This window comes from Orbicella franksi, chromosome 5 (assembly GCF_964199315.1).
Source record: "Orbicella franksi chromosome 5, jaOrbFran1.1, whole genome shotgun sequence".
NCBI classification, from domain to species: domain Eukaryota; kingdom Metazoa; phylum Cnidaria; class Anthozoa; order Scleractinia; family Merulinidae; genus Orbicella; species Orbicella franksi.
In genome coordinates, this window is record NC_138149.1 from 24,777,401 (window position 1) to 24,799,900 (window position 22,500).

The 22,500-nt window shown below is 39.3% G+C and overlaps 1 protein-coding gene and 1 long non-coding RNA gene across 2 annotated transcripts in view; one reads left to right on the top strand and one right to left on the bottom strand.

The window, feature by feature from the left end:
• The window catches only part of LOC145487199 (NACHT domain- and WD repeat-containing protein 1-like), a 19,718-nt gene extending 6,867 nt beyond the window's left edge, over positions 1-12,851 (top strand). The window contains exons 3-12 of the mRNA XM_081465926.1: positions 633-1,189; positions 2,793-2,952; positions 3,493-3,831; positions 4,225-4,541; positions 6,554-6,729; positions 7,048-7,368; positions 8,042-8,387; positions 9,051-9,538; positions 10,145-10,970; positions 11,617-12,851. Of these exons, the coding sequence (XP_081322052.1) occupies positions 633-1,189; positions 2,793-2,952; positions 3,493-3,831; positions 4,225-4,541; positions 6,554-6,729; positions 7,048-7,368; positions 8,042-8,387; positions 9,051-9,538; positions 10,145-10,970; positions 11,617-12,447 (4,361 nt within the window). The 3' untranslated portion in view covers positions 12,448-12,851. The remainder of the gene's footprint in view (positions 1-632; positions 1,190-2,792; positions 2,953-3,492; positions 3,832-4,224; positions 4,542-6,553; positions 6,730-7,047; positions 7,369-8,041; positions 8,388-9,050; positions 9,539-10,144; positions 10,971-11,616) is intronic.
• A 3,073-nt stretch (positions 12,852-15,924) lies between these two features.
• LOC145487198 (uncharacterized) lies at positions 15,925-21,010 on the bottom strand. The gene is made up of 2 exons (XR_014049376.1): positions 19,233-21,010; positions 15,925-16,363 (listed from the first exon to the last, which is right to left on the bottom strand). It is a non-coding gene; the product is annotated as an uncharacterized LOC145487198 (long non-coding RNA).
• Between the last annotated feature and the right edge of the window lie 1,490 nt (positions 21,011-22,500).

Below are 22,500 nucleotides of genomic sequence, written 5' to 3' on the forward strand. Positions count from 1 at the left end.
TATGGAACCCCAAAATTGCAAATTTTACAAAGAAATGTGTGGTATGGAATAAGTGTTGCCCCTTGGCATGCATTTGTTATTTATTTATTTATTTATTTATTTATTTAATCACGTCCGTCAACATGCGACAATTCTGTGGTGTGACTGGAGACAATCCAATGGAGTTATCACTTTAGTGCGCGTGTTCATACTTGAATATATATATTTTTTTTTTTTTTTTTTTTCCTGTTAGTGATTTATCTAGAGTTTCAAAAGTGCGGGAATATGAAAGATGAAAAGTCTACTTTACAAAGTCTACCTTTCCAAACACTCGCAATCTTATTACCCTTAATTTCATGTTTTTTAATTGGATTGTATCTGCCATTACATGATTATTACAGTTTCGTTCTCTCCCCTAGCCTTTTTAAAAACAATATGTTATCAATCCATAAGTGCAAATTTCGAGAATTATATGAATTTTGAGAATTATATCAACGCTTCTCTCTTCTAAAGGGTTGGGTCTCATAAGAATGGCTCGATACCCTTTGAGAGAACAATAGTGGAAACAACAGAAACAATGCCGCTAGCCCAAAAGCAATAAAAGCTGAATACTAAATTACAAGCTCACGTGTGCTGCTCACTTGCTCTTTTAGGTGTGCGTCAAGAGTCCGTGGACGATCATCGAGTTGTGAACATTTGTATGGAAGAGATAAAACGTTGCCAGGAAACTTCACTTGGCATCGCTTTTATTGCCATACTAGGAGACAAATACGGTTGGAGACCGCTGCCCCCGTCAGTCAACGCTGACGAGTTTGAATCTCTTCTCCAATTGATTGACCAATCAGATCGTGAGTTGATTACCACCTGGTATCTCCTCGATGATAACTCCGTTCCGGCGTGTTATCTCCTGCAGCCGATCTCGAGCCAGTTTCCCGGCATCAAATCAGCCGATAAAGACGAGATCTCTAAGGCTTGGGAGGACTGGGGTAAAGTAGAGAAGTGTATATTGACTCAGCTGCGATCAGCGGCAGAGAAGGCTGATCTGGAGGAGAATGAAAAGCAGAAGTACACGGTATCTGTCACTCAGAGCGAGGTAGAAACGGCCGTCGTGTTGGATCCGGAGGCCAGTCAGCGTTCTCTCATTATTGACCGCAGGTTTGATCACATTAACGAAAAGGACAAGGCCGCCAGAAATTTCGTTAACTTGCAGGTAGAAGTGTTTTCTTTTCTTTTCTTTTCTTTTTTTTTTTTTGCAAACCAAAAAAAAAAAAAAAGATATTAGCTAACGATTAACATTTACAACACCTTCTGAGATCTTAAATATGAATGATATCTCTATTGGGTACTTCAATCTGTTAGGTATTTATATTCTAAACGACGTCTAAAGTTGATCATCAATGATGGCTAGACAATTCGGGTTTATAATTCCTTATATTATTCAGCCAGCAACAAGTTGTTACGTAAACATACAGCATCTTCTAGATGGAACAAAATGCCATTCTCGTCCTCATCACTATCGACATCGTTATCGTTATCGTCATTCTCGACATTACCATCGTCAATCAGTCATCTATATTCACGTTACATGAAGGACAGCCTGGTATAAGCGCCTGAAATTTGAAATGACTAACCCGGGTTCAACAGACAGGAAAAACTATACTGTCCTGAGGTGAATGTATGTTAACGTGAAAGGCATTAAAATTGGGCAACTGGAAATTGGATTAGATATTCACGAAAAGGGATTTACAATTTCAAAAACCAGATCAGATTGTAAAAAGTAAAAAATGTGGGCATGTAATTCATGGAAAGACAAATATTATCGTCTTCGGCTTCACCCCTTAGATGCTAACCGCAAGCAAACAGCAGTAAATAAATGCTAACTGTAAACAAACGGCAGTTACATCAAGCATTGTATTTTTCTTAACTGCTCGAGCAGTTAAGGGGACAGTCTCCTTGCAGACTATAGAAAGTTCCTCTTTTTTTGATTTCAAAAATAGACGTGATGCCATCTCTTGTAACTCACTGATACATCACCTCCTCTCTATTAGGTCACGCCCGTTTGGCTCAAGGCTTAAAAGTCACCATAAGGTTAAACAATTCGAATCAAGCCAACAAGCGCTTATGCTGGCCCTTATCATAATTCCAATTACTTCTCAAAGTTCATAGAGTACTTCTGGAAATTCGAAATGTGCCACCGAAAATTTACAGTGCGCTTTAAAAGCTCCACCGAAATGTGCTAACGATCATACGATAATTCGCGGCAGTCCGCGTTTATTTCCTACGTACGAACTCACGTACATGCACCCAATAGGAATTTTGAGTCGGCTTAAATAATACATGAATTAAACTTTGGTTTTCGTTTAGTTCGATTTATTGTTTGTTCATCAAAATGTTCCGAACCTCGCCAAATTCGTCAGATTTCTCTGAACAGTTAAATTGAATATGAGAGATTCTAAGAGCCAATTTGGCAACTGTTGAGGAGACGAAGTGCCGAATTATAAGGTTGGAGGTAAACGGCAGGTCATTAATTTTGATATCGTGATAGGCTGTCAAGAAATCAGAATTGTCATTCTGGTATTTCCTTTTTTCCCCTTTTAGTTGACAGTTCACTACTTCTGGTTTTGTTGTTGTTGTACTTTTGTTTTGATTGCAGGATAATAAAAAAAAATAAAATCTCGACCAAACTTATTTAAGCGCGAAATACAATGTAAAACCCAAAACACTGCGTCTTTAGTTAAACTAAGAAAACGAGTTCTTGATTCTTATAGCTAATGACATATAAAATGCAAACACCAGCCTTCTTGTTCGTATAGGAAGATGGCAACATAGACTTGGAATGCGTTCAGCTGTTGTCAGAACTAAAGGAGCAGCGAATTCCAGCCTCACTGGAAGTTGGACGCATACTAAAGTTTACTAACTTGAGATGGCATCATGAAGGAATTCAAAACGATGAACACGAGCAATATATTACAGGTAAAAAAAACTGTCAGCCTCACGAAATTAATGAAAAAGAAATGGAAACAACAAGTCCCCCTCCTTCCACCCACTCTATCTCTCCGTCTCTCCCGTTTTATGTCTGCCACACAAACTATGCTCATGCAACGCAGTTCACTTCGCTGGTCAGACACGAAAGTTATATTCGCCCACTTAAAGTTCGAGTCACTTTGTACAACATAGACAGTACACATAAAAGTAATGTTCGATCGTCCACAGACTAAATGATTGACATGGAACCCTCAATCAAGTTTACACAGCACTCGACTTTGTGAGCATTGTCTTTATAAAAAGGGAATTTAACTCCTGATTTTAAGGGGCAGTGACAGACATAGCAAGAGTTACTGGATAGTTTTCTGGAACGCTGTTTCATCTTATTCTATATATTTAACCGACCAAACCAATCTAGGAGGAAATCGTAGTTGATAAAAAGTAAAGAATGAAGACATCACAATATGCGTTTATAATTTTTTACCTTTGTTTCTTTCTTTTTTTCTTCTTTTTTTTTTTTCTTATCAGAAATGTGTAGTCGAGTCAAAGAGCTCCTTACATCCCACATCAACGAAATCTTGCAAAACCTCGGTCCTCCAAATCCACTGATGGAAGAAGTCACGCGTCACGCTCTCTTTTGTCGTGACCACACTCATTCGTTTCAGGGCCGAGCAGATATTTTGCAGGTTATCCACAATTACGTGACTGGAACCGATTCCGTAATGCCGTTAGTGATTTACGGTGAATCTGGAGTTGGCAAGACGTCACTGATGGCAAAGGTTGTCATGGAGATACAAGAAAAGAGCAAGAATGGAAATCTCGCTATAATGTATCGGTTCTGTGGAACCACTCCAGATTCGTCCACGGGTATTATAAAATTTGTTGAGTTGCTCTTCTCTCCTCTCCACTCTTCTCCTCTCCTCTCCTCTTGTCTTCTCTTCATTCCTTTCCACTCCTCTCGCGGTTCTGTTAATTTTAAACCCACATGGCACACATTACTAGCCTAAACTTAATTTAATCTTTACAGTTATATTGTTACCAGGTCAGAAAAGACAGGATTCTCGATTTGAAAAGGTTAATAACCTCCTACTAACCGAGCGCGAGGGCTGTACTGCGGAATATTGGTTCGAAGTCGTGGCAGTACGAAAAAGACCTTGGGGCAGTATTCCGACCACGAGAGAATCAATCAGAACACTCGGTTTTACCCCATGACAACCTTGCCATATAATAATATGGTTTCTTAATTTGATTCTCTTTTAGGTCGAGCACTAACTGAGGGCTTTTGTAAACAACTCAAAGAAGTGTACGGAATTACCGACGAGGTTCCCGAAGATTACAAAAGCTTGTGTGAGGTGTTTCCCTCATTTATGGCACACGCTGCCAAGGAACGACCGCTGTGTGTAGTGATTGACTCCCTGGATCAGTTGACGGATGAAGACGGCGCAAGGCGCTTCTTAGAATGGCTTCCACGTAAACTACCTGCGCATGCCTGTATGATAGTGTCAACTCTCCCTGAGGAGGGTGGGTGTATGCAGCGTTTAAAGACATTTGGAATCCCAGCTAAACAGTTCTTGCAGGTACATAATTCAATGAAATATAATTTAACTTTTGACTTACTGAATTAAACCCTTTCACCCCGTGGGGACATAGGTCCTTCAGGACGTCTCTCCATTTACTGTTTCCAGTTGAGGCCTGCCTCTCTCACCTCCTCCTCCTCCTCCTCCTCCTCCTCCATTGGCTGTTCCTTGGCCTCCCCATCTTCCGCTTTCCCTGTGGGTTCCATCTCAAATCCTGCTTGGTGGTGTTAGTATATATCCACACGACAGGAGCCATAATCGGGAACGGAGACCGTAAGTCTCGGGATTCGCGCGCACCTATGATATGGGACAATTTTTCTATTTTTAGAACAAATTGCGCCATCCTGACGTCATATATCCGGGCGGATTCACGCACATGTTGGGGGCTATCGCGTGGGTGTTGTCACGTTGCGCGATCAAATGGTGAGAGTTGAGAGATTCTCTTCCGTATTTTTCACAGCGATGGCAGGGAATACGAACCAGGGCGTTTATATGTAGTGAGCTAACGGAAAAGGTGGGTTTTTCAGGGTCGAAAACAAGACTTCAATCTCGCGCTGGGAATGAATAATAAGATCTGCTCACGCTAGTTGTAAGCTTACGCGTATGTTTTTGCGTTTCTTCTGACTTAAGAATATAGTAAGAAAACTCTCTACTCTGGTATCGAGTTAATTTGTGAGTTTCTCAGACAATGGTTAATCATAACCAAAACCTGTTTTGACGGTTTCTTATTGTTTCTGCTTGTTTGGTGAGTTTGCAAAAGTTTTTGAAAGGAAAGTCTGACGCGTACAATTAGCTCATTTGCATACTGCAGCTCGTGCACTTTCAAGTCCGAGTCGGTGTTTTCAATTGTCAACAAATCTTGACAAAGATTTCTTTCGTTATCTTTTGTGCTGAGCTGCTGTAACAAATTTCACGAACGAAAAAAAGGCTACTAACATCATGTGTGTTTCTTCAACATAAGCATAGTGAAGTTTTACACTGCGGAAATGAAAATAGACAAGGAGTTTTGATAACTCGATCAACAAAATCGAAATCGTTATTCCAAGCTGATTAAAGAAAGCGTCATCGTAACTTTGCTGATTATTTCTGCTTTATTCACATATTTTCAGCTTAGCTTTTAATATGTTCTCAAACATTTATCAATCTTAAACATATTTAAAAACTATAGAGTTCGATGTACGCTTTCACACGAAAGTGCGGCGGAAGTACAATTTGTCATGTTTACTGATTGTACAAAACACGCATCGGCGGACGCTCTCATTCATCGACAACAGAGAATTTACTGGATTTTTAAACGAATAAAACTGAGCAGTATCTACGGACGTTAAGTTGTTGGGCCTTGATGAAACATCAAGCGTTGCTTACAATTCAAGCGAAACTGAAACTGGCAATTATTTTGTTTTACTTTTCAGTCGCGATAGACTGACAAATTCCTCGCAAGCGTGTGGCAACAGGAGCTAGCAAACTATGAAGTCCTGAAGCTCTGCTATATCTAAATATATCCAGCTAGTTTTTTGCTGTGTAATGGAAAAGCTGTTAATGTTCAACATATGTGAAATTTAAAGTGGAGTAATGTACAGCTCATGTAAAAGAAGCATCCGTCGGAACACAACTTGGTCAGCGATATATATAAGCTTACAGCGAAACATACCTAAATTCGACACTGTCTTGCTTCACTCAAACTCGAGCAGCTTACGACGAAAATACTTAAGCAAAATTCCAACAGACGTAAACGCGTTGAGTTGTGGGCCAAAAACATGAAAAATGTCGGTAATTTCGGACGCCATTTCCCCCGCGCGACTTCCGCAAAAATCCTTGCAGTATGTACGCGCGTGTGCCACAGCCGATGGCGCAATTTGTTCTAAAAATAGAATTATTGTCCCATATCATGGGGACAACCCCAATACTAGAAATGGCGCGCGCTTACGGTCTCCGTCCCCGATTATGGCTCCTGCACAGAATTAATTTTCTGTTTCTCAAGGAAGACAGCTCGTGTATCTTTTTTATGTCAGGTGACGCGGCTCGACATGCGTGATGGACCTGCTCTCCTAGATGTTTGGCTTGGATCAGTCAAAAGAAGCCTGACCCTGGAACAGATAGAGCTTGTTTTAGAGGCTTTTAACCGCTGTCCATTGCCTTTGTACCTGCATTTGCTCTTTAAAAAATGTCGCTCTTGGCCTTCATACAGGTAAGAGGGTTTTTAGTCATTTTAGAGTTTTTATCACCAAAACGTTTTGTAACGCTTAATGCATATTTACATATTTTATTGCTTTTCAAATTCTCATGTCTTAATTCTACTCATATATGCAAAAAGTTTTAATCACTGTTTTTAAACTTGAAAATGATTTCAGAGAGGTCGAGACGACGTTTTTTATCTTAAGTTTTTATCCTAAAATGTGTTTCGAAGAAACTGCTTATTAGAATTCAGATTATTGACTCGTGGGCTTTTGTTAAAAGTGAAAAAAAAAAAAATCTAAAAAAGAAATCAAACTTCTCTTATTACCAGAAAAACCGCTGACATCACCCTTGCCCCTGACGTCTCCGGGATGATACACTCTCTGTACCAGGACCTTGAAAAGTACCACGGTGAAAAGTTTGTGGGAAGAGTGTTGGGCCTATTGGCCGCTGGGACTGATGGGATGAATTCAGACGATATCCTTAATCTTTTGAGCTGCGACGAGGAACTCTTACAGGATGTGCTTGTCTGGCATCAGCCACCAAAACGCCGCTTGCCACCGCTACTACTGGCTCGTCTGAAGCACGATCTTGGTCCCTTCTTGGTGGAGAGGGGTGCGTACGGGGTTTCACTACTGGCGCTCTATCACAGGTAAACATGCGTTTCTGCAACCTAAATGCTCAGGTATTATGAGCAAAAGTACATTTCTATTCCCTTCTTCTTTTTAAGGGGGCATGATAGAAGAGTAAAAATAAAAGCATATTTATTTCAACGCACACCTAGAAATAATGATCTAGTTGGGATAGAAATTGGTATGCCAGGGACACTGTTGATGGTTTGTGGCCATGAATTTCGTATGAACGAAGTCTTTAATTCGAATATAGAAATTCAAAGTCGGGCAAACTTTCTACATTTCTGTCCTTGTGTCTCGAGAAAATGAGGGAAAAAAAAGGCCAATAGCCACTTTTCCTTCCTAAGACAATTAATATAAGTAATACCTTCATCTCCCTGGTAACTACCGGTGGTTCAGACGCATTTCTTGAATGACTGCATGATTCAAAGACTACAAATTACGCTCGCCCTACAGGCTCGTGCAATTTTGTTAGTCTTTGAAAAGTTACTCTTGCTTATTCATTCCAAATTGCACATGAATCTGATTGGAGCTCATAACTTTAAATCGGCCTCGTATACAGTGCAATTCCGATTTTTGAAATTAATCGCTCAACAACTTCCTGAACTGTACTTCCCTCGGTCCATTTGCTATTAAAAGTTATTTTCAGACACTAACAACATTAAAGCTTTACCAAATCTTATATTATTACAGGCAATTCTTCGAAGTTGCCAAAGAAAGGTATCTCAAAGGTGATCGTCACAGAGAAACTCACAGCAAAATTGCTAAATACTTCTTCGGAGAGTATCACGAAAAATATGGCAATGAACGTGCCATTCCTGCGCAACCTCACGCCTACTCCTCGGTCGCTCTCAACCTTAGGAAACTGGACCGACTTCCCGTGGCACTTCTCGAGGCGCGCGACTTTGACGGATTGCGAAGTACTCTGGGAGATTTAAAGTTTGTCCAGGCGAAGTGCATGGCGGGAATGGGATATGAGCTTCTCGCGGAGGCCACTAAGGCAGTCGGTTGTGCTGTTAGTGAAGACGCTGATCCTGAGGTATTCAAAGTTTGATGTATGAAGCGTGTTTTTTGCTGCTTTATAGAAAGTCTTATTTCATCTCGAGAAGTTCTTCTTTCCCTTTAGATTATCTATTACGAAAGGAGAGCTTAGAGCGAGGCTCTTGCCTTCTCTTGACGTCAAACTTCTGGTCTGGGCTTCCGTTCTCGTATATTGCAACCTAATGATACACTGGATTATACAATAAACCAGCCGGCAGCCATGCACTTTAAGACTTGGCCAAGCAATGAACACAATGGAGTTAAAATCGGATCAGATGAATTAACAAACGTGCTTACACTGCGGAAATAATTAACTCGCTATTGCTTTTATTGCAGAAACAAACAAACAAAAATAAAGACAAATCTTCAATATTTATTCGGCTCTGTAATAAATGTAGGAAGGCTGGCATTGTGTATAATCATGCTCGGGTGCACATATTAGTGTGTGACTGTAATTTAGGTTTCCAATAATTTCATGTGCTTACCCTTGAAGAAAATAAGGTCGAAGAGTCGGATCTGAACGTAAAGCAATTAGAATTTTAATCTGACGTAGTCACCAGTTGTAAGTATATTTAAATCCCAGTGATGTCCTTATTAGCTTAACTACTCATCTTTTTATCTAAGAACTAACTTAGCTTTCACTTTGACTGTTTGCCTATAGGTGATTAAAGATCTTCAAGATATTTTGGGATTCTTACGCAGCCAGGTACATATCTTGAGCCGTTTTCCCGCCCTCACATACCAGCAGGCAGCCATGTACCCTCAACACGGGTGGATCGCAAAACAAGCAGAGCAAATACGTCAGAAATTTGATCAACCCGACCCGAACAACATCGCTGCCCCAGAGGGGTGGGTGGAATGGATAAACAAACCTCAGGTCCCCGAAGCCTTTGAGCTCGAACTCAGTGGACACTCCAAGAGCGTTCTATCCACATGTTTCGCGAGAGATAACAGGACCTTGTTGTCTGGATCAGCTGATGGGACCATCCGAGTTTGGAACAGTCAAACCGGGGAGCTGCATGCCCAACTTGAAGACCATCAGGGAGCTGTCACGTGTGTACGGCTCTCACCTGATGGTTCAATGATGGCATCCGCCTCAGCAGACAAAACCATTCGGCTCTGGAAATTTCCAGGCAATGAAACTATAAGGTTAGCATTTTCCTACACTGCGGCGACTGATGAGTATGTCTTTGACCTGCGACTATCTGAGAGATATAGTACTTATTTATACTATTTAACAAAAAAAAAAGTGCATGACAATGGGGTAGTTATCGGAGAGAAAACGAAAGAGGATGTATTAGTGTTAAACGAAAATGGATTGCTGCAAGGTATTCCTTGCAGAGGTCATTTTCCTTTTTGTTTTGTTTTGTTTTTTTTTCGTTTTGCCTCGTTACCCTGCGACTTTGCGTGAAGATATATTTCGTGGGAATTGATCCCAAACATTGAACGAGTCTGTCAAACCTAGTAACTGATGTCATTTGAAGCTCTAGCCTTAAGATTTGCAAATATTTTTCATACGTTCTTAATTAATACATGAAGTTTAAATTTATTGGTACAGTTAATTATACCAAGCCCTTTTAATATTCAGAGTTGATCGTAGCTCGATCAGGAAACCACGCTAAAACGGTAAATACTGTAAACATAAGTTCCCCTATACTCTTCGTCAATTGCATACCTTAGCTTTTACTGACGGAAATACTTTGATGTGCCATTTACAGCTTCGTCATCGGATAATAATTCTTGCTATCTTTTAAGGATCCTTGAGGGACATGAAGAACGAGTAACATGCATTGCCTTCTCCAAAGATGGGCAAAGATTACTTTCGTCTTCTAAAGACAAGACCCTCAAACTTTGGGACCTAAGCGGCGGTAAGAACCTGGCGACACTTCCTGGACACAGAAGTTCCCCTATATCGTGTGCCTGGTCCCCCGTAGATGATTCGGTTGCTGCCTCGTGCGGGGACAATCTGGAACTCTTCATATGGGACCTTAACAAGAGCTCCATCAGACTTACCTTGGAGGGACATCAGCGAGACGATAACCCAAATTTCCCTGTTAAAGACAGTTTGGAAGGCCTAAAGGATCTGGAGTACAAATCCCTCGTTTGGTCAGTATGCTTTACTCCCGATGGAAAGTACCTTGCTTCCGCGTGTGTGGACAGTGACGTCATTTTGTGGGACGTTAACAGTGGTGCGAAGATTTGGACGTTTAATCTCCCGAACGACGCCTCTACGGTGGCCTTTGCTCAAACCCAACACGGAATGCGATTGGCTGCCGGCTCCTCAGCCCATCACACCGTTACTCTCTTTGACGCAAACTTTGATGACGTCAGTGGTAAACAAGTCAATGGTAGTTCCAGGACCCTTGCCTTGCTCGGCGGTCACTCGAACTGGGTGATTGATGTGGCCTTTAATGAAGACGCGAGTCGACTAGCGTCCGCTGCCTGTGACAAAACCGTGCGCGTTTGGGACGTCACTGCCGCAGAAAATCTTCGGGACGCGCGTTTTCATGCTGAACGTTGCTGGAGTGTGGCATACTCTGACGATGGAAAATGGCTGGCTTCTGCCTCGGATGACTTCAAGGTATGAAATATGGAAGGGATTTTTTTCGGCAAAAGTTGTTATAACCTGACTTGGCAGTCGTGTGTATTTTAAACAAAGGACTTGATTGGTTCGAAGCTAACACCATCATTTATAGAGATTCATAAAACAAGAAAAATTAGGGTTGTAGGGTTCCTCGCGCAAGCAAAATAATGCATGTGTCGTAAGTGGGAACAAACCTTGAAGAGAAATCTCGAAGAAATCCTTGTAGGAGCGTAGAATAGCAGAGGATTGGTTAAGATGATAACTGTCAGTCGAGATATGAGGCGATTTTACTAACTTTTTCGGTGGTTTTTGTTACTTTTTAAACACTAATTACTGAGATCTTAGGTCAGGGGCCCGTTTCTCGAAAGCCCCGGAAACCCTTCGGACCCGCAAAGCCACGTTTAGATAATCTGTATCTAAAAACGGAGAAATGTACATGCCTGGAACTCCTTGTATAAAGAGAACCTCTGTTTATGTTAAGAATATGTGATAAAACATCTCTGTAATTATCATAAGTTTTGAGATTTTGCCACGCCTTTCCGGATGGGAAAACTTTTCGGGACCTACGAGAAACAGCCCCCTAGTCTGGAGGTTATGAAATGTTGCAAGTTAATTTTTAATTTACTGTGGTTTTAAATATTAGGTTTGTGTTTGGAATATGGAGACGTTTGAAGCTTCCCTGATCTATGAGGGTCACGAACAGAAAAGAACATTCTCCTGTGGTGTTCGTGCTTGCACTTTCTCACGTGACTCGACCCAAGTCGCCAGTGGTGGAGACGAGCTCAAAATCCGCATCTGGTCTCGAGAGACTGGCAAGGACAACATTGTGCTGGAGTGTGGTGAAGCCATGTTGCCCTGGTGCCTTCGATTCTCCCATGATGACAAGCGGCTAGTTTCAGTGGGTGAATTCACGAATGGCGCAATCGTCTGGGATTTAGAGACACAAAGAAAGATGTTGACATTGGGTGGGCATGAGCGCTTCTGCCAGTACACCGAGTTTTCGAGCTCTGGAAATTTTATCCTGACGAGTTCCATAGACAACTCAGCTCGAATATGGGACGGCAGGAGCTATGAGTACGTGACCACTGTTACGCAACCTGATTGGGTGACATGCGCCACGTTTTCACACAACGAGCAGTTGCTAGCCACGTGTTCAAAAGATCAGTTGGTGCGCTTGTGGAACATCAGTACCTGGCAGAAGATCTGCGAAATGGCAGGACACGAGTCTGAAATCAGGATGGTCAGTTTTTCACCCGAGGACAAGTTCCTGGCGAGCGGGGCTTTGGACCAGACGATCTGCATCTGGGACTGCGATACCTGTCAGCAAATTCAAGTTTTCTACGCAGCCTCGGGGATCTGGGGCTTAACCTGGCACCCGACCGAGAGCGACCTGCTCGCGGCTGGAGATGCAGTAGGCTATCTTTACTTCTTAAAGATTCACAATCGGGGAAAAGAAAATGCTGCGGAAGAATAAAAGCCAGATCAAGACGCCGACATACCGTTCTAACTTCCGTCCTGACTTCTAAATGTCCTGTAACATAAAACAACGCGCAGTGACGGGTGCTATTTCAAAACGATCACTGACAGTTCGTTAGGTATTTGATTGTTACTAAGTTATCCATAGGAAAAATGGATATATCCATAGGAAATAAACTTTACCTCTTAAAAATTCATAATCATCGAAAAGAAAATGCTTAAAGGCCAACACAAGACATGCCATTTAAACTGTCCTCGCGACTTCTAAAGGGACTGTAACATCTAAGAACGCGCAGTAAATTTTGGCATTATTTTAAAACGATCTTTAACAATTCGTTAGGTATCGATTGTTTATAGCTTTTCCATTACAAAAATAAATTAAGCCTTTCTGTTATTTTTTTACTTCGTTGTGAACATTTTGCTTTGTATAAGGGACGTAGGCGACCGTAGAGCAGATAGCGTGATCGGAGGCGAAACCATACTCAATTCCAACCTTGACCCGTAGTGATATAAATGTAATGATCGCTATTTTTCGATGAAATGAGAGTCGCATCCCGGTAGAACCGAACGAGGCGAAGAAAGGAATAACCTTGAATAAAATTATATTATTGTGTTATGTTTGAGGCAGAAACCGTGTGCCCATTTTCAAGAGTTCAAGAGTTCGACTTTGACCACATGTAAGAATAGACCTATTTTCTCGGAACACTAACTGTCTGTTTACCAGCTACTCTGACTTCCTGGAAACGCAAATACCATCCATGGAGGGTATGGGAACAGCCTTTAGTTAAATGAAATCTATTTTTTAATTTTATGGTTATATATAAAAGGAAAAGTGAACCACATATTTTATATGCTAGCTTGACCATGTTGACTCAACTCACAGCTCACTGGAAAAGTTGAAAATTTACAGAGTATGTAAATAACATGTAATTAACATGTAAATAATCAAAAAGAGACTGTAAAGATTAATTTACATGATTTTTCCCCTTTTACATGTTTTGGAGGTTTCATGTAAAAAACATGTAAATGTTTCAAGTGAAACATGTAAATGATGAAGAAAACACTGTAAATGTTTCAAAGCAAAGGGCTAAGATCATGTAAATAACATGTAAACTGTTCCTGCAAATACTGTAAATAGCCTGTAAATTTCTTGTGATTCAACCTGGAAACCCGTAAATAACATGTAAATTTAATACAGGGAGGCTGCCATAATACTGTAAATAACATGTAAATAAAAAGGGGAGGCTGTAAACAACATGTAAATAAAAAAAATGGAGGCTGTAAATAACATGGAAAATGAAAACAGGAGCCTGTAAATAACGTGTAAATCAAAAAAGGGAGCCTGTAAATAACGTGTAAATCGAAAAAGGGAGTCTGTAAATAACATGTAAATGGAAAAAAGGAGCCTGTAAATAACATGTAAATCGAAAAAGGGAGCCTGTAAATAACATGTAAATCGAAAAAGGGAGCCTGTAAATAACATGTAAATCGAAAAAGGGAGCCTGTAAATAACATGTAAATCGAAAAAGGGAGCCTGTAAATAACATGTAAATGGAAAAAGAGAGCCTGTAAATAACATGGAAATTGAAAAAGTGAGCCTGTAAATAACGTGTAAATCGAAAAAGGGAGCCTGTAAATAACTTGGAAATCGGAAAAGGGAGCCTGTAAATAGCATGTAAACGGAAAAAGAGAGCCTGTAAATAACATGGAAATCGAAAAAGAGAACCTGCAAATAACATGGAAATTGAAAAGGGGAGCCTGTAAATAACCTGTAAATTGAAAAAGAGAGCCTGCAAAGAACATGTAAATCAAAAAAGGGAGCCTGTAAATAACCTGTAAATTGAAAAAGGGAGCCTGTAAATAACATGTAAATCAAAAAAGGGAGCCTTGAAATAACCTGGAAATGTAAAAAGGGAGCCTGTAAATAACATGTAAATCGAAAAAGGGAGGGAGAAACCCTGTGCGATTAATAACTTGTAAATAATAACTTGAAGAAAAATGCATGGAATGTACTGTTTTATTGTAATCAAATCTGTGGACCTTAATTATAATAGTAGAAAACATGCAAATTTATACAGAATCAGAAATTTATTGCAATCAGAACAAACTCAGTAAAATTCAAATAGTTTTTATATGCCATGAATAAGGTTTACAATGTACTCATTGCAACAAATAAAACATGTTTTCTTTTCTTTCTATCTATAACAAGACGACTTAAATGTAATTTTGTGCATGGCCAAAATATTTTAAAATACCATGACTGAGCTCCTTTAACCGAATTCAAGCACTTTTCAAGAAGACTACTAAAATTCAAGACCTTTTCAAGATTGTGCAAAACCATGTCATATTCAACTCTATTTAATTCATAAATAATAAAATGATTAAGAACTATACTGTTGTCAGCTACAACTAGTGAAATTAAAATTGTTTGCAAATGGATACCTGTCTTAAATATATACTAAATTCACAAAGTCAAATGTAACATAATGATAATACCTTTGTCATAAAACGAATGAATAAACTGTTTTTTTTTTCTTACTAAGTAATTAATGCAGGATTAAATTAGCCTTAATAATTATTATGAAAAATGTGGGAGGCACGATGGCCTCGTAGTTACATGTAGTGCGCTCAACTCCTGATCGAGCGGTCCGGGTTCAAGCCCTAGGCAGGTACATTCTGTTGTGTTGTTGGGCAACACACTTTACTCTCAGTGCCTCTCCACCCAGGTGAATAAGTGGGTACCAGCGAGTTTAATGGTGGGGTAACCCTGCAATGGACTGGCATCTCATCCAGGGGGAGTAGAAATAGTCCTAGTCGCTTCCTGCTACAGAAAGCGGGATAAGCTCCAGTCTGTTGGGCCATGTGACTCATATGCAGTCTTTACCTTTACCTTATTACGAAAATTACTGCAATGTAAGTGTGAAATATTGATCAACTTTTTTCATAGAGTGAATTGTTCTTTTGAAATAACAGAAAATAGGGAGAAAAAACATTTACCAAAAGATAGAGATTGACATTTTAAATTCATCATAAAAACATTCATGCCAAAGGAATACTACATTGCATAACATAAAACAAGGCTTCTGACATCTTTTAGGCTATGTTTACAAAGTCACAGTTTCCTTCTTTTTCCAAAACTGTACGGAATCCAAACAGGACAAACATTTTGGACCCCTGACAAAACATTCACTGTAAACAATATTCAAAATTTTACTTTTTCTTTTTGTGATAAAAAAAAACTGTACTGTAAAAAAAAAAATTCATAGGGACCTGTTGAAATTGAAAGGCCTATCTAGTACCATAGTTCCCATAACACATCATAAGTTAATAAATTATTGTTCTGGTACTACATGTATGTAAACATAGCCTTTGCTTTTAATGATGAAATCTTATAGCTGCTGTATTGAACAATAAGTATCAACCTAGCAATCTAAGATATTCAAATTTAATGCTAATTCACTAACCAGGTACAGTGTAGGTGATACTTCAAAGCATTAAAAATAATGTTTAAAGTGGTTGAATTTATGCCAGAAAGTGTTGAAGATCACCATGTTAGACTGTAATGCACCAGGGGCCCATTTCTCGAAGGTCCCAAAAAGTTTTCGCACCCAGAAAGCCATACCAAAATCTGAAATCTTATGCTTACAGAGCTGTTTTATTCGCTTATTCTCAATATGAACAGAGGTTTCCTTCACACAAGAAGTTTCAGGCATACACAGCTCTTAGTTTTTAGACACAGCTCAATTAAAGATGGCTTTGTGGGCCCGAAAAGTTTCCAGGGCCTTCAAGAAATGGACCTTGGACCCCTTATAGAGTCATAGGTACGGTAGACTTCTCAGTGGCTGATTTTTTCCTGATCAAGCATCAATGCCAAGGAGTATGCATGTATTGACCACTCTCGATTTTACTTCATCCTACAAGTAACATAAAACATTTCGTTAAATAAGATAAGTTATGGCTGAGTATGAATCAGCAAATTCTATGTATGATATCAATCAGCGAATTTTACACTGGAGTTATTATTTTGTTTCTTATCATTCCAATTTATACTGTGACATTTGAAATCGGACTGTAGCCGGTCATGTTGACCGGCCAAAGTAATTTTAGCTCGGTCATGTCTCTTTTCTGACTGGTCAAGATATTTACGAAAAAATCAATTACACATAATGTGAGCCAAATTAAACCCACAAATATAGTTTGTTTGTTCCAGTCACTGCTAGACCGTTTAAAGATTGGCTTAATATTTTTCTGAACAGATTTAACCCCAGTCACTCGAATGGCATTCCTATCAATCTTGAATGCATGACAAACAGCAAGTGAATGGTCTTTAGCCGTTCAAACAGATACATGTATGCATTGGTGTGTGTTTTCGTTAGAGGTCATAATAAAAAAGAGATAAAAACTCTCAGATTTACAGTTGGGGATTTGATTGTTTATTCAAGAATGAACAACGTGACCGTCTCAACATGACATGACTGGTCAACATGACCGGCGAGTGAAGTTTTTGGCCAGTCAAGTCACCATTCTGGCCAGACATTGCCCGTTGACCGGCCATTGTTTTGAGCCCTGAATATTCATCAATCAAACAGATCTTACATCTACATCTGTAGCTACTGTGTGACAAAAAATTTGCATCTCTGATTGGAAGGCACTGAATGTCAGAGGATGTAGAAGAACTAAACTCAAAATCTGTGGCAGTAACTATTCAATGTTCACTATCTCCTACATTGTAATATTCATGCACAATAAATCAAACTCCTATCAAACAATGTTTAAATAATAAGTCGAGTTATTTGCAGGCACAATTTGATTGTTTCTTACGTACACTTATGCTCTATTGGTGGACAAAGGTACAGATGATGTCATAAAAGTTTGTTTTTGTTTCTTTGTTATGTATTACAAAGCAGACAGATTCTATGTTGTCGTGCATCTGTTCAGTAATAGATCACAGAAGACATCAAAATGTGGTAAAAACATCAGTGACACACGCCTGAAAAATTCACAAATTCTGTGACACACTCTGGTAATGGCTTATGTGACTATTTTTTGTTTTTACCACATTTTGATGTTATCTGTGATCTACTCAAGGCAAGAAAAAACCCAGGTCTGATTTCCTCAGCCAAGTAAATTTTGCTCTTGGGCAAGCGAAAATAGAAGTTCAGTGGCCCAGTGGGCAAGTGAAATTACAATGTAGCGTCAGTAGTCTTGTGAGTCTGACTAAAAATGCCAGCTTGATAAATGATAATTTCCAGTCATTCCATTTCAAAACTTAAGACCTAAAGATTAGTTAATTATTAGGTTGAAAGCAAGAAATAGTTTGGAATCCGAGTGTACTTCATTCGCATTTGTCCTCTGATTTCCTTACTGGCCACCACACTGGCAGCTAATATTTAAGTGGGGCAAGTGAAAACTGAAATTGACTGGCCCACTGGGCAAGTGACTTACAATTTTTTTCCTGCCCTGCTACAGATGCATGAACAGATGCATGACACATGAAACCTACATGTATTTGGTAAGAGCCCAATTTCATACAAGTAAAATGTACAGCTGTGACAGGGCTCTAAAGTGCTGTCTGGTCATCCCAGGGTAAGGCAATCGATTGAAATAGATCCATAAATTGATATAAATCAATAAATTGAAATTAATGTAAGTGTTATCAGTGCTATTGATCAATGAAATGAAATTTATACTCACATGCTAGAAAAGTTTTAAGTTATCAGTTTGACTTTACCAAATCTATCAGTCATTAGAGAATCAATTGAAAGTTGGTCTCTCTTTGTTAGTTCACCTAAACTGTAGAAAAATTGTGTCCCTCAACACAATGTTTGATTGTAACTTTTTTATGTAGATTTCAAAGGCACTACCAAAAACCCCCAAAACATAGTCCCTGATACATGTATGCCAGCAAAATATTCTGTTTACGAGATACAATGTTATGTTTTTATGCAATTGTATTCATGATTTCATATTTCACTTTAAATCTTTTGTTCATTTCTTTCTTATTAAATGTTGCTTAAAAGATAAGCTAGTATCAGCAAAATTGATAATGGTTATTGAAAATTTGATCACAATCGATGACTCATGACGAATCCTTTTATTGATTTCTGATATCATTGACTAATTTCTATTGATTGTTATGAAATAATCGATTGACTATACTGTGTCGTCCAAGACAAGTAGATATTCCTGCCTGGGCAAGTTACTCTTCCTTTTTTTCAAGTCCTGTGTAGTTTTCACAACAGTTTGAGGTACATGTATACCTCTTTATAAAGTATCATAGTGTTTTTTTTTTGTGAAAGAAAATACCACAACATTTAACTTACTACAGTATCAGCACCAGTGGGTGTAATGTCCATGTACAGTTGTGTATAACAGCATATTGTAACTTGCATGTAGGTACAACTGTAGACACTTGAGTAACTTCAGAATACTTACTCTAGCATAAGAGAAATTTCTCTGCTGAAGATGGCACATTACATTTTAGCTTACTAGCATTCACATCAGAGGGCAACATAACCTTACAAGAGCATGCATCAGAAAGAATCACGAGGTGCATATAAGCCAATAACAAATGTCGCATGCTCATGCTCAGTTATCGAGAACAGATAATAACAGATAATAAAGCTCTTTATGCACGGCAGGTAAACATCGACAAAGTCGATTCCACAAGCAATGTCACCTCTCCTTGATAATGACACATTCACAACCAAAGGCAAAACGAAATGTATACGTATCTTGACGTTACTTTACTCTGCTCGTTCAATTTATGCAAAACTTGCTTACCTGTCGTTTTTGTTGCCTGTAATCGCTATCTTCAACTTCTGGGTAACGGTAAACTTTGCCTTGAAACCGTGCACGGTGACGAAGCGAAGGTAGAGTGGCTTTTGGCCCGCTAAAAGAGAGCTCGAGTTCGATGTAAGTTCCAACGAACTGCCAAACATGGCGGGAGAACCGAGAGAACCTGGTACCTAACATGAAGACCGCTGATTCCCGCCTGTTGGAGATCGGGCACTCACAAAGCTGGTATGCTCTTATAAACGGACTGGGATAACAGTGATGGCAATGAAAGCACAAAACGGTAGAAATCACCAAAAAAAAAACAAAAAAACAAAAAAACAAAGAAACAGTGAACATGCAAGGGCAGACTTAGTTGTATTAATCTTACTTGTAGAATGTTCATGTTTCGGAATATTTAACGCTCTAAATCGATGATATTTCGTTCATTCTCAGCGGTTCAGGGGCACAACTGTGACCTCGAACTTTCGCGATATGAGAAGTTTAATGTTTGTTGTTTTCGGATTGTTAAAAATGTCATTTTGGGTACCGAAAAAAAGTCAGCTATCATTTTCGGAAAGGCGATAAGACCTAACGTTTTCGGGAAATGGACAAAAAAGCCCTAATAAGTTCGAGAATACTCAAGCTCCTGTAGAATAACCGAACAGATAAATTTTTTTTTGCGCAACCTAAAATTAACCTACAGAGCTTTGAAAGTACACCAGATAACCTAAAACAGCGTTGAAAAGCATTCGAGAGGGAGCGGTCGTTGGGTGTCCCTTATGGTTCCCTGCCTAACCTAACTCCGCGTCAGTTCAAATTCGGTCACCAGGGCTCTTTCCGTCTTGAACTCACACAACACGTGACGCTTTCATGGTCCTGCATGAATAAATACGTACGTCCGAGAATTAATTTTTCTCTTTTCTAGAGACGTAAGCTTGGGACGCCTGCATGTGCAGTAACAATTCTAGTTTTATTTTGTCGTTGTGGATGCGCGGAAAGTTCACAAGAAGACAGCTTAATTAGTGCGGTGTCGCACCCGTGCAACTTCTAGATTTTCCATTTACATGGTTTTTACATGTTTCTTACAGGCTCCCTTTCTTTCATTTACATTGTTTTTACATGTTTCTTACAGGCCCCCTTTTTTCATTTACATGCTTTTTACATGTTTCTTACAGGCCCCCTTTTTTCATTTACATGCTTTTTACATGTTTCTTACAGGCTCCCTTTTTTCATTTACATGCTTTTTACATGTTTCTTACAGCCCCCCTTTTTTCATTTACATGCTTTTTACATATTTCTTACAGGCCCCCTTTTTTCATTTACATGCTTTTTACATGTTTCTTACAGCCCCCCTTTTTTAATTTACATGCTTTTTACATGTTTCTTACAGCCCCCCTTTTTTCATTTACATGGTTTTTACATGTTTCTTACAGGCCCCCTTTTTTCATTTACATGGTTTTTACAGGGTTACAAACATAACATTTCCAGACTTTTTACAGCATTCGCTTGAATTATTTACACGTTCCTCACATGGTTTAGCAAAGCAATTTACATGTTTTTTACAAAGGCAGATACTGTAAAAGTGCGTAAAATATTTTACAGGTTTTTACATGTTCTTCAAATGATCATTGTCGACAAAGACAATGTAAATCACTATTTACAGAACATTTACATGCTGTACTAAAAGCTGTAAATTTCCTGTAATTTTATTTTACAAAACCCTAACATGTAAATTGTAATTTACAAAGAATGTAAATCAAGATTTACATGCTGTAAATTAAAATTGACATGTCCATGTAAATTTTCAACTTTTCCAGTGGCTCAAAGCGCAGATAATGTTAAATTTTCTGTCATTGACCGCGAGAGTTATTTCACGACGTTAGTCTATACAGCAAGGTACTTTGAATTCGCTTAGCTCTGTGAATCCCTTCTCAATCTCGCACAGTACTTAGGGTGTGTTTTGTCGAGCGCTCATTGACGTTTTCCGCAGGAGATAACCCATTCCCACCTAACATCGATCATGTGCCTGCCACTGTGCTTCTAAAACGGCTGTCATGACTAGTTCGTACAAAGAGGCTGTGAAAAACCTGTTTACGGAAACAGTTTGAAACAAAGGGATGGATCTACTAATGTTAACGATGTATGGACATCGGACTTGGAATTCGTGGAACCGAAATATTTAACTGGCTGCTAAATAGAAGACATTAGACGGCGCGTAGATATAAATTTTATTTTCGAGTGGTCAAGATATTTTTTTTTTTGGAACAAGCGCTGCGAGTGGGTAAAACACTCTTTTTATCACGAGAAAATAAATTGCATTTCTTCAAACCAACCTGTAGTTTCTTTTCGTTATAAAGACAACGTGGCTGTTCCACAAACAACCATGCGTGAAAAAGCGAAAAATGACTTCATCAGATACAGGATTCAATTCAATTATTTCAATTCTAGGAGTCAAGCTTGGATGCATTCATTTGAGGTGATCAGTGATCCAAGATCACGCGGATCATGGTACATCAAAGGAGTCGATGAATCCGTGACAAGAGTGGATTTATCGGCTCGTTTGATGCACCATGATCTGAGTGATCTTAGATCACTAATCCTTTTCGAGATCACCACAAAGGAAAGCACCCTAATTAGTCTCGTTCTCAGATGTCACCTGTTTATTCGTATACTGCACGAGTTTCTGAGAAAGGGCCTACCCTTAAGAGGTAGACAATTACGTCACACCTATTTCCATATGCAAAGGCTGTAATAAACATGTTTACAAGCCTCAACTTTGAAACAAAGGCTGGATCTTTTCCCGGAAAAGCTGATTTTCTGGGAATTAGCTCCGGCCAGGGGAGAGATGTTTAATGACCCGTGAGATTCTAGGAAAAGCATCAACGGTATCTACCTTTTTTTGTAATCGTTTAATCAAAGAACAACGCTACATACATTTAACGATTCTACGGCTAGACAGTTGTGCCACATTAGCCGAATTACACATTTCTACCTTTAAGGTGCTCGTATTTTGATTTTCACGATCTACTTTTAAGTTCTAGTTGTTCTTGTCTTCATGCTTGTCTAGTTTTTCTGGTTTTCACGCTTGTCAGCAGTGGACTGAGCACGCGAAGCGAAGCCTCCTTTCTCGACCCCGCCGCCATGTTGTTTTGCCTCCGCCGCCTGGATGCGAGAAGCCGCTTCTTTATCCATCAAATGCTTAGATCCCCCATCAGTCTTATGATCTCCTTCTTTGTCCATTCTTGCTGCAAATTCGCTACGAAAAAAGTGGTAA